Source organism: Carassius gibelio, chromosome B16 (genome assembly GCF_023724105.1).
Source record: "Carassius gibelio isolate Cgi1373 ecotype wild population from Czech Republic chromosome B16, carGib1.2-hapl.c, whole genome shotgun sequence".
In the NCBI taxonomy this organism is placed as follows: domain Eukaryota; kingdom Metazoa; phylum Chordata; class Actinopteri; order Cypriniformes; family Cyprinidae; genus Carassius; species Carassius gibelio.
Window position 1 is genome coordinate 27,982,634 of NC_068411.1, and position 12,516 is coordinate 27,995,149.

Below are 12,516 nucleotides of genomic sequence, written 5' to 3' on the forward strand. Positions count from 1 at the left end.
TGATACTTCCATACCTGTGGGAACCTTTTAAACTTAGTGATTTTTTTTTTTTTTTTTTTTTTACTTGTGAAATTTACCAGGATTTTACGTATAAATAAAATCAGTTTTGTTTCGAATCATCATGTGTGTGAGCAACAGAATTCAGGGGAGCTGTGACATTATTCAGTTTGTTTTATTAGAAACATTTACAATACAATTTCTCGAAAATAACCCAAAAATCAAAACTAGTATGGCATAGATACATTGATCGAATATCAAAAATGAAAGTCACAGAGAACATGTTCTAAGGAAAAACCTGCAGTTTGCGTGCCCCATGTAGACACTATACTGAATTATGAAATTAAAACGACTCGTGGAGTATCGGCTCGCCTCGTCTATGATGTGGCAAACCCCTCGTTTATCAACAATAAATTGAACACTAGTACCAGGAGATGCTTGACCAAACTAATGCACTAAGACCACTATGAGAGCTGTATGAAACACTTCTACTGTGCTGGAAGCTACCAAATACAGACTGTCGGACCGGAGTAACTCATCCCAAGCGAGGTCACGTCAGTGACCGTCCTAAACACCCCCCAACCCCCCACCCCATGTTCCTGTCTGACTGAAATTGAAACCACTACACAACTATCATTGCCACCACAGAGCCAAAACAAAGTCGAGATGCATGTTCACCATGAAGTACTGAGACTATGCTTCTGCGTGTAATCTTGTAAACAATAGTTCACCGCTTTGACATGTTTGAAACACTCTCGGTAATAATGAAACGCAGTCATCAGCCCTTGAGTGTAGTTCGTACATAAGCCTCATTTTGTATGTGACAAAACATGTTGTTTAGAAGTAACATGCAAATAGCGGTGTGCTCAAAATCTGAATTCTGTCCACAAATCTGCAAACAAATATGTAACGGAACATCTGAATTATGGAAATGTTTTATTTTTTTTATGTTTTTTTTGTCATGCATATTTTTAAGCGATTGGAAATCGGAACGACGTTACATGTAGTTGATTTTTGCTTGAATTATTACTACTGTATGCGTGTACTATGCGCAATCATTTTTCTGTTTCACCCTGTTATACTTGAGCCTGTTATCGCTTCATAACAATTGCATTTAAAACCAAAGCAATTTAAAATATTAAAAAAGGAAGGGACCCTTTATTCACTCAGCTATGAGGTGTTAAAGGATGAGTACACAACACTTCTGAGCTCTTCTAATATGCAAAAACGTGGTATTGAGGCACAAAGTTGAGGTGACTAAAATACCCCCAAATGCTATAAAATATTTCTGCCGTTATCCCATTGTTAATGCACACGTTACGTATCTGACGTTTTAAAATATAAGCCTTTGAAACCCCACCCCACTCGTTTTTTATGCTGTCAGAAGTGTGGATTTTTCTAACTTTCATAAATAAAAAAATTCTATAGTTTTAATAATTTTAGTAGAAATCAACTTCATGCGTTTTAGAAATATATTAACTTTTTAATTTAATTAAAAAACAAAACATCTTGAAGTTACTTATAAATATGTTTGCTTCATTAAAGATATTCATAAATAACATCCAGATACTGACCTCTTCCTCTATGAAATAATAATGCATGTTAGCAAAATAGAATCTTACAAAACAGCTATAAGACATTTTAAGTTCCCTTTTAAGTTGCTTTGTATAAATGCTGTGAGGAAGAACCTAGACAGATATGGTGGTATTTCTCTAGCCATGATTTTCAACTTAAAGCTCACTTTTGATAAAGAAACAAAAGGCAAAATTAGACATTGTTTGGGTGGCCATTTTTACATTCAAATACATTATTTGCCCTTTGTACTATACTGAAAGGCATTATAATTGCTTAAGTGCATCACGTATATGTTCTCTGGTGATTCTATGGAATGGACGCTTCAGCGGTTATAGATAAATACGTGCAGCTTTGCTATCTTACTGTTCGCCTAAGCGGGCGCATAAAAACTCAAATATCAACAAGACTAAAAATGCAAATATATCCGTTATGGGAATGCAGGGTACAGTTCAGCTCAAAAGTTTGCAAACCCCTCAATGAAGTTTTAAATCGTGTTTTATTTTATTTTTAGTACATCCCTCGCAGTTTTTATTTAAATGAGGCGAGACACTTCAGATGAAAAAACTGCTTTTTCCATGCACTGGTCAATTTTTTGAGAGTTTAGGCCAAATGTAATACATAGTTTCAGACTAAAGGGACGAAAACGTGCAAATTACACATTTGAGTATTTATTGTATTGCACTTTATCTATTTGCATCTGTAGATTTCAATTATAATATCTTCCTAGGCTGTTTTCTCCTGTACGTCACGGTTTTATTCCTATGTATATTCTGAGCTGTTTTACAGCTGGGTTTGCTGATATATCATTAACGCTTTTTCCTAAAAACATGATGAAAATGAATCCTCAAAAAAAAAAAACACACCCCTTGGTAAAGTCTATTAACTGTAATATAAAATAAGAATTTTTAATCTGGCTCTATCCAGTGTTTAGATTTATGTTCTGAAAATGTATGCAAATTTGTGTATATTTAATATGATAATGGGTCATTTGCATATTTAAAACATTAAAAAAAAACTTTAATATATAAATCTATTAAATCTATTAGTAAAATTTTTACCCTATTCACCTGGAGTGTCTCGCCTTAATATTCCACAAGATAAAATTGTTCACATGCCTTGTTTAAATTCATGTTTCTTCCTCGAGTGTCAATGACCGTTTTTATCTTATGTGATCGTTTTGAGTCTCTAGTTTGTCATCTGAGCTGAAGCAGCCCACTGTTCTTGACAAACATCCTTTAAGTTCTTTGGTTTCCCAGCATGCTCTTTGCACATTTGAGTTCTTCCCCACGGTTGCTATACGATGTTGATCTCTTTGAGACTCGGGACAATCGAGTTTTCACAAAAGGCTGCAAACAATCATTGACACTTGAGGAGAAATCGCAGCGTTACGAATTAAGGTATGCAAACTTCTGAACGGAATAAATGATTTGTGTAAATTATTTCATATATGGCATCCTCAGGGCAGTACTAAAAATAAAAATACTTTCTTTTTTTTTTTTAAATGCTAAGCACCTTCTAAACAGACTCTGCTTGGGGTGTGTAAACATATGAGCATTTATCTGGTATTTGTGCATTACATACTTTATATTGGGTAAGAGAAATATGTTTGGAAAAATAAACTAGTGTCATTGTACAGCATTACATTAAACACCAGCTGTAGTCCTCACTATAAATCTCTGTAGTACAAGTGGCTCTGTTATATTTTATCTACACAGGCTGTTCAAAGGTTAATAATGCTCTGTAAAATAATTTCCCAGCATGCACAACCAAAAAGAAGCAAGAGAAGCTGTTGAACCGCAACTATTTAACAACACCACATAATAATTACTGGAAAAAAGAAGCAGAAACGGAAACGATTCACAGTGGTTCTTAATATTAAGCTTTACGTTAGACAACACATTCTTGTTAAACCTGTCAGACTCCAAACCGGACCACTTTTCATTGTTAATCTGGAGTCGTAGGTTGTGACCACTCCCCCTTCTCAATCAGAATGGCTTTTAGCACGGGCAGTTATTATTTTGGATTAGGCATAATAATAGTACCCTTGTCATTCTGAAATTATAAAGGAACTTTCCATCTGAAATGATTTGAATGGTGATTAGACCATTCTGATATGCATTTGTAAATATATCTGTATTTCTTATGAGCTGCTTTACATGCAGTAAATCCTGTCAATAGGGTGTGTAGATATTTTTTGTATAATCATAACCGTACGCATCAGTATAGTCAAAGCAAATGCTGTACAAACTTAACTATACGGATTCTTTCACCTATTGATTGTGATAACCCTAATTTTTGGTTATGTACTTTCTGAAGGGCTTTCAGATTTTGGGGCATCAATAACATCACACTTTATTTAATATCTATTGGGATGACACCTTACACAATATTACAAACTAGCAAGTAGGCTATTAGAGACTATTACAATGTTTTCAGAATTGCTTATATAGTGAAATATATTTAATGATATGCCTATCATAGTCGGTCTCTATTATATATCTCCCTACATGTCAATAAATAGTCTTATTCCTATCAAATAAATAATACTCAAAAAAGGTTTTGCTGTGATTGGCTGTATAAAGTCTTTAACAAAGTCTACATTGAATAATATCTCGCGCTGAATACTCGAACAGCACCTTCTCCACTGATCCAGCCTACATTCTTTGTAGTATATCATCACTCTATTCGAAGTTGCGGCGTTTGGTTAAGAAACTAAACTTTTGAAGTGCTGCATTTTCTAATTGGGAAAGTCATTACTGTTTTTGTTTTCTCACAAAGGGCTTTAATTGGAAAAATACGATGTGCATGGCTTTAAACAATTCTTAGGGTTATCAACCATTTAGAAGCATTTTTCTGACAGTGCATTTTTTGATAAGAATTAACTAGTTATTGCTGTTTCCTGCATACGCTGACCTAGTGACCTTAAAGGAGGCAGGAGAACAAAATATGGCATCTAGACAGACCACTGTTGTTCTGAATCAGATTCTAAAATCCGAGCTATTAAAGTTTGCATAATTGATCCTATTTTAAAAATGGTTTTGGTTTTTTATAGAAATGACCGAAACGCACAAACATACATCCCTTTAATGGACAGGCGTCTGTCCCTGATCAGTGCTGGGGATTTGAAGAACTAGAAAATACCATCGCATTGTCACTTCATTTTAAAGCAAATTAAGATGCTATTTCTAAAGACTGCAATGTTTAGAAAAACCGTTAAGTGTCAAAATACGCTATCCGTGCAAATACTAACCCAAAATATAACCCAAGTGCAATAATAACAGGAATATTTGCCATTTGAGTTCGCTGTTGATAAATGCACATGCATTACGTTTGCAAATGCTGTTTGCTTACTTAAGGTGCTTTAAATAGTTTTAATTTGTTAAGCCTTTTCAGTTTTTATTTTCTATCTCAAATCTGAGTTACTTAAAGGGACATATATTTCAGTTAAACAAAATACCTTATTACAATAATGCTTATAGAAACAAAAGCAAAACAAGGCGCTACTGCAGCTATAATACACGAATTCAGAAACGACTAAGTATATTTACTGTAACAGTCAAAAGTTTTTAAGAACTAATATTGAAGATGCTAATGGCTCAAAGGTAAATCGTTATAGTAAGTTAAATACAATCACAAGCTTACCCTAGCATATCTTCTAACACCGCGCACGTGGCAATGGCGCAGAGAGGCTCGATGGGGGAAAAACTGACCCATTTCAAACTGAGTGCATTTTCAGTGGCTCCATTCTTTTGTAGTGGCCTTCTAGCGAAAGGGGGGAAAAAAACGGTTTCCCAAACTCCGAACACTTCAATTCCCTATCCCGAAATCCCCCAGCCTGCAATGAGACAGGCAATGGGTGTGTAATTTGATTCAGAATGAGCGGCCACCGAATTGGGCGTTTCCCCCCCCGTTTTCTTGTCAATTACAATTGTCTGATTTCATTGTGGAGTTCAAGGTTGTTCTCTGATTGGCTGCTCGTGACCGTGCGCTGGCAGGCCTGTCTCAAGGGGGTCACGGCAGGATGTCCCGCTCATGAAGGAAGACTCCATGGAAACTTCGACAGCCTGCCTCTTGTGCACATTAAATGAGAAATCTCAGAAGAAAAATGCTTTGGGTCTATCTAGTCACACTCTCTACCCAGAATGGCCAGCTTTTCTCTTTGAAATAAAATCTGCTCTTGGATTTTTTTTTTTCACCCTACGGCAGGACAAAAGAGGCCCCATTTCTCCCCAATGGGAATAGCAGAACGGGAGCGGGCAAGCGATCAACAGGAGGGGCCCCAGCTGCACCTAGTTTAGCCCCCTGCGCGGTGTCTCCATCCTCATTCACACCACTGTATGCCACCCCTCCTTCCTACAGCAGTTGCTTTGCACCTGGACTCTGATGTATGGCTAATTATCAGCTCCTCCTAGGGCAGGCCATGTCGGGGCGCTCCGGGGATTGTACCACCACTGCGACAAAACTATATACTCACAGGGAGGAGCTCTGGAGGCATTACAGCAAATGAGTGGGTCGTAGAATTAAAGCACAGTCCCCCCGACAAGCCCAGCCCTCAGAAAATAAAAAATGTAATCTAAAGTACGATATGCAACACCTGCCTCAGTACAGACGGACAGTCAGAGGACGCTTTGCAACTCAGATGCAGCACCTCGGGAACAAGTGATTTACATAGTACATCGGAGTCTTGCTTGCTTTTGTCTGTTTGGTCTATTCAGGATCAGATTACAGACCCCCTCCCCTCAATCGCCCCCTCTGCTGTTTTTTTTTTTTTTTGTACTTCATCTTATGCCTTATGCTCAGCGTTTTACTAAATAATGTGGAAAATAAAAAATCATAACATACTGAGTGCAAAAAAGAGAATTAAAAACGTTACTGAAAAAACCCGGGAAATCCTCTTAAACAGAACACTGGATGCGTTCCAAGGTTTTTTGAGCTGACCAATCAGTTTGCTCAAATAGTTTTTTCCGTTTTAGATGAATCACATAATAGGCTCACTGGTGCAAAAACCAAACAAAAAAAAGAAACTCCCTGTTTTACACGTCAATTACCCGTTCGAATATTGATTTGCAAAGCAGATACTACATCGGTAATTGTCATTTAGAACATGATCCGAATTTAAAGCCTTCAGGTCATACATCAGTCCGTATTTCTATACCATCTATTTCAGATAGACATGTAGAAATGTAATTTTCTATTCGACAATCACTTTACATCAGTTTTAAGGTGCAAAGATTTAAGATTCTAGTTTGCCTTAAAAAAAAAGAATATTCGCTCATTTCCAGAAGATGCTGGGATGTAAAACTATACTCCAATCTTAGGAAATAAACTTTTGTTATAGAATAATATACCTCCCCAGCAAAGGAAAAGTGTAAAATGTTCACATTATTTCTTCTGTTACTGTCCACACACAGCATGTGGAGAAAAAAACAGCACCAGTAAAAAATTAAATAAAATAAAGCAAAACAAACCAACATGCTAAGAACTACGTTCTTTCCATTTTTAAAAAAACTTTTATAAAATATATATGTATATATGTGTACATATAAAAGAAAAATCTGAAAATACTTCTTCCTTTTTTTTTTAGTAAACCAAGCAGTGTGTTCTAAAATATCTGCTTGTTTTGGTTTTGTGTTTTCTGAAAAAAAACCAAAACAAAACAAAAAATGAATACTGACCAAAAAGAAGAAAAGTAAAAAGGTAAAAAGTGAACTGATTCTACAGAGTAAAAACGAGCCCCCCCAAAAAAGCAAAAGAAAAAAAAGTCAACTTTTTAGGAGAATATCCGGATGGCCTGTGTGACCAGGGTGTGGCAGACAGGACACTCCGGATGGTTTAGCTCACAAATTCGGATGGCGCACTCCATGCAGAAGAGGTTATGACCACAAGGGACCAGAGCGGCGGTCACTTTGCTCTCAAAACAGGTCATGCACTCTCGAGCAATGGCAGGTGGTGAATCCGGCACGGGGAGACGTCCGGTGAACGCGGCGGTGACGGTGGTGGGCTCGCTGTGGGCACGACGCGCCTGAGCATGAGGAGACACCACGGCGTTTGAGTTTCCGGTGCCACACGGTTCAGGCAGTCCCGGCGACAGTCTGGTCAGAGGAAGAGGCAGGCCTCCAAAGCTTTTGGAGCGCTGCTGGGTGTAGTAAGCCACCTGTTTGGGATAGTCGGGATCGCCCCAGCTTTGAGTGCCCTCAGATCCGAAGTAGGAGCTTGGCTTGTCCCCATTGCCATGGTTGGTAAAGTCACCTTTACTGTAAATCCCACCTCCTCCTCCTCCACTACTTCCAACCATGACGTCTGAGAAATTCTGGCGGTAGCTGCTGGCAAGCGGCTTGCGCGGGGCCCCCTGTAGCCCCCACACCTGCTGCAGACGGCTCTCCAGACCCCCGTTGCCGCTGTCAGGTCCCAAGCAGTCGTTCTCATTGTTGTGGTCATGCAGGCCACCTGTGCGGAAGGCGATGTGTGCCTCGATTTCTTCCTTTGCCCGTTCAGCGTTCCCGGGGGAGCCAGTGATCTCAAAGACGGGGTCACGGTCACGGCTCGGAGTCACGATGTAAGTGCACGTTTGCTGCTGGATGCGTTTTATAGTTGAGCCTTTCGGTCCGACCACCAAACCCACGACGCGGTAGGGAACACGCACCTGTATGGTTGTCTGGCCAGGTAACGGTGCAGGAGGCGAGCCGCTGAAAGAGACACCCAGCTTGTTCCTGGAGGCCCGCAGCATGGAGAAGTGCTCCGCAGCTGAGATGATTTCACGCCTGGCCAGGGCCACGTCCTCTTTGCGGCCGGTGATGAGGAAGACTGGTTCTTCGCCTCGGACGGGTGTCTTGATGTAGGTGTTTGTCTTTGCACGCAAAGCTTTGATTTTGCAACCTGTTGAGTGGAGAAGGAGTATTATAGTAGTAGGAGTACTCAAATTTGTCAGATAATACTTATTTTGCTTGTTTGTTTCCAGGTCAAAAGGTCACCCATGCACAGAATCTGCAGCAGAACTCATTCACAAAATTCTTCATGTGTTGATTTTAATATAAACAATTTTGAATCATTTGATTGTAATTTCAGTTTTCAGTACAAGTATGGTACTGTTTATTCTATTTAACACAATTTAATCTGTTTAAATTGGCCATTGTTTCATCAATTTACCATGCTTAAATATACAGAATTCTGCAGATTCATTGCACAAGTCAGGGCTGGTTTCAGCCTTTTTCTATTGTAACCTATACACAAAATATATACCAAAATTAAATGTTTGATTTTTAAAAATGAGCATTGTATTGCTTCTTTTTTTTTGCACAAAATATAGTAAATATATATTTTTTTATTATTTTGATGTTTTTGTAGAAAATGTGTGTATTTTTTGTGAAAAATATTTTATAATACATTTATATAATATATTTTATAATTTCTTCTTGTGTTTGAGGCTCAAAGTGAATTTTTGATATAACCGTTCTCTCTGTTGTGATAAATGTACAAATACATAAAAATTCTACATTACACATTTTTTTGTTTCATTCATTATATAGAAAAAATGCATCTTTTAATTCTCTAAAGTATTTACATAATAAATCCCATATAAATAATTATCCACTCTGTGTTGACGTATCTTATTAGGATGCAAAAAAAAAAAAAAAAAAACCTGTCAATACAATAACGGTTAAAAATCACTGTTGTCTGAAGGATGCCTCTTCTGCAACAGTGCCATGAGCTAACTGTCAGTTACAGGTACTATGATATTCAACACTGAAACCCAAATTGAAATGTAATTTCTCAGTTATTCTGCAGAAGGAGTTGACTCGAGGACAAAGCAAGCACGTGGAATCCCTCATAAAGTTATTGTTGAGATATGAATTCATGACAAGGTGTGGTGCTTCACAGCATCTGCCTCGTGTTCAGCACCAGAGTATTTATTAGCACCTCAGTGGCATCTTATCAAGAGTGACTTTCTCCACCCTGGGGCCTGTTCAATGTATAGATCTCTGCACACTGGTCTCATGCCTCAATGTGTATGGCAGAAGCTAAAAAAATAACCTGGATGGACTGTCTAGCACTGACAGCAGGGAGCACAGATTGCCTCCCGCCGCTGAATCGTCCCTCTCGCTGCATGGCAGCCACTGCAGGTGAACAAAGCACTGGAACCTTACAGCTCAAAGTGCCAACTAATGGCGAAAACAAGGATGCCCAAGTGTGCTGCTTTTTTCACCATCACTTTGACTTGTTATTATGAGGCCAAATGCATGCATCTATTCATAGAAAAATGCAATTAAATTAGCATAATAAAGGCCAAATGAATGTCACAGGATGTGGCTGTACTATCAGTGACTAAAGAGGTAAAGACCCCATTTCGAATCCTCTTAATCAGCAATTTCCAAGCCACATGCTCATTGCATCCCATTCCCAACTTAGCCCCATTTGTATTCTGAAAGCACGCAAGACACTTTACAACTCGACAAAGTCGTCATATGCAGGGAACCTTCTTGCTGGGATGTTTCTAGTGCATATTTCATCTGGGTGAGATATTGCTCTTAATGAATGGACAGCGGATGCTTCCTGACCCCCTGCTCTGAGTGCAGGGCTGCTGTACTGGTAGACGGGGCGTGACTCATATACAGTCTTTACAGTCTGTCTCTCCAGGACCAAATGCAACACGGCTTTCCAAGATGCTGGAAACGTCTTACCAAGTGACTTATTGAGACAACAGGATCACCAAAGTGATCCAACAACACGCAGTTGCCTCATTAACTTATTGCAAATATCACACACACAAAACGCAACTTTTCCGTCAAGTCCCATTTATATAGCTCTGCCCTCAAAGCACACGAGGACTTTTACTTCTTTGTCTGAGCACGCGTTCAGAATTTCAGTACTTTTAGACGCTCACGAGACACCAGCGGTGGACTAAAGTTACCCGACAAGTGCTCTTTGTCTGAGGTAGCCTGACAAAAACAACGTGGTGCTGCATATGAGAGCCCCCAGGAACTACAGAGGCGCGCGAAGGAGCGATGACACAATGTATCCAGTCAACAAAGACCGTTGACTGTTACATTGTATCCAGCGAGCACACACGCGTTCAATTTTTCTGTTTCAAAAAGCAGAATTACGCGCGCTCAGACGACAAAGGGAAAGCAGCGTGCTGACACTGAAGGCGTGGATGTGGAATAAAGCCTTTGTTCTCGTACCCACTGATAAGTTTGCTTAAAGCTAAGAGGAAATGTCCATGTACGCGCTGAAACAGAGTTCTTTGAATTGTGACTAAAACAGAAACGTTAAAAACATCACCACTCCCTTTTTCTTTGTCAAGACAGCTCCACACTTAGTTTGAGCCGTGCACCCTGGAGAACAACGAGTTGGAAAGCATGTGAAAGTGCGCATCGTTGTATTTACCTTGCCTCCCCACTATTTCGGCCACATGTTCGGAGCTTGGCACGGGGACGCACTCCGTTATGTTGCAGCCCCGTCCTTTGGTTTCGGTGGGCGAGCTCTCGTACAGGGCGCACAACTTGTTCTTCCCTTGTAACATCCCTGGATCTGCTTGGATGTGATTGTGGTGGTTATCGTTACTCCTGTCTTGAACTCCTCCACCACCACCTCCACCCGCAGGAGCCCGGTCCTCGCCCTCTCCAAGACCCAGCAGCGACAGTTGGCCCAGCGCAACTCTAAGGGCTCGGGAATCGTCCTCCTCTTCCTCGGTTGGCACCAGGAGACCTTCGCTGCCGAAGCCGGAGCCGGCTAAATCCCCGCCGTAGCCCCCATTTTTCTCCATTATCCCTGCTAGAACCAGCAAGCTAGGCATGGCTAACAAAAGAGTGTGAGACAAAGACACTGGTAAGAGACTGGAGAAACAGCACCCTCGCCGCCACCCCGCCCCCTCCTGGTCCTAGTCCCCCTTTGCGCTAGTCCCTCCCACAGACCAGCCCCCTCTCCGGTTCCGAAACGCAGAAGGCGATCGGGACACAAGGATGTCTGCGCCGAGAGGGGCCAGGCCAAGCGATGCTCCACCCCGTCTGGTTCGCTCAGTCCCCGACTATGGCAAGCCTCTTCTACATGTATTCCCCAGAATCAGTCTATTTTTATGTCTTAGGGGCATGCTTGTTTGTATTTTTCTTACAAAATATACAGCTTTATTTTTGTTAAAATATTACACAGAAATTGAATCAAATTAATAAATTTTTATATATTTTTTCAATTTCGTATTTGTATAATATATTGTGTGTTTAGGATATTTTTCATGTAATTATAATAGAATATCTACTAATATAACTATAACAAGCAAATTAGTTAAAAAAATAGAAAAGAAACAACATAATATGCACTATGCATATTTTAATATTATGTTATTATGTTAATTTATCATAGTATTGTGTATCCAGATAATCTAAATTAATTTTTATAATTTCTATTATATAAATTATATAAGAGTAATACTGGTTCAAAATGACTGTAATGATAAAGTAACTATAAACAAAAAACACTGTTTTAATTCTACCTTGTAATAAAAAATAATTATATAAAAAAAAATAAAAACAATATACATTATACATATTTTAGTATTATTGTTTTGTTGTGATGTATTATTTGTAGTAATACGTATCCAGTTACAATTATGGGACATTTAACAACATATTGTTTTTATTGATCGGTTAGTTGATTGGTTTATAGATTGATTGCATGGTAATTGAATCACCTTCATTGAGTCATCATTATTCATAAAAAGTATTAATATGAACACCAGTAAAGAATACCAGCATTACACACACACACAAAAAATATATATATTAAGAAAATTGTATATTAGTAAAATTTATATTAGTCTACTTTGTATATCCTTTAAGCCTGAGAAATACACTGGTCTCTATTAATAACTTATATAATAATACTAAAAATAATCGCTATTTTTAGTGTTGTTGTTAAATAACTATTTATTTCTATTTCTAAAATGGATAA

The 12,516-nt window shown here is 38.8% G+C and overlaps 1 protein-coding gene across 1 annotated transcript; it reads right to left on the bottom strand.

Annotated features, from left to right (window-relative positions):
* Window positions 1–157: 157 nt before the first annotated feature.
* Window positions 158–11,410, bottom strand: LOC127974819 (RNA-binding protein MEX3B-like). The gene is made up of 2 exons (XM_052578357.1): window positions 10,957–11,410; window positions 158–8,448 (listed from the first exon to the last, which is right to left on the bottom strand). The coding sequence occupies exons 1-2, from the start codon at window positions 11,363–11,365 to the stop codon at window positions 7,343–7,345; spliced, it is 1,515 nt and encodes a 504-aa protein (XP_052434317.1). The 5' UTR covers window positions 11,366–11,410; the 3' UTR covers window positions 158–7,342.
* Between the last annotated feature and the right edge of the window lie 1,106 nt (window positions 11,411–12,516).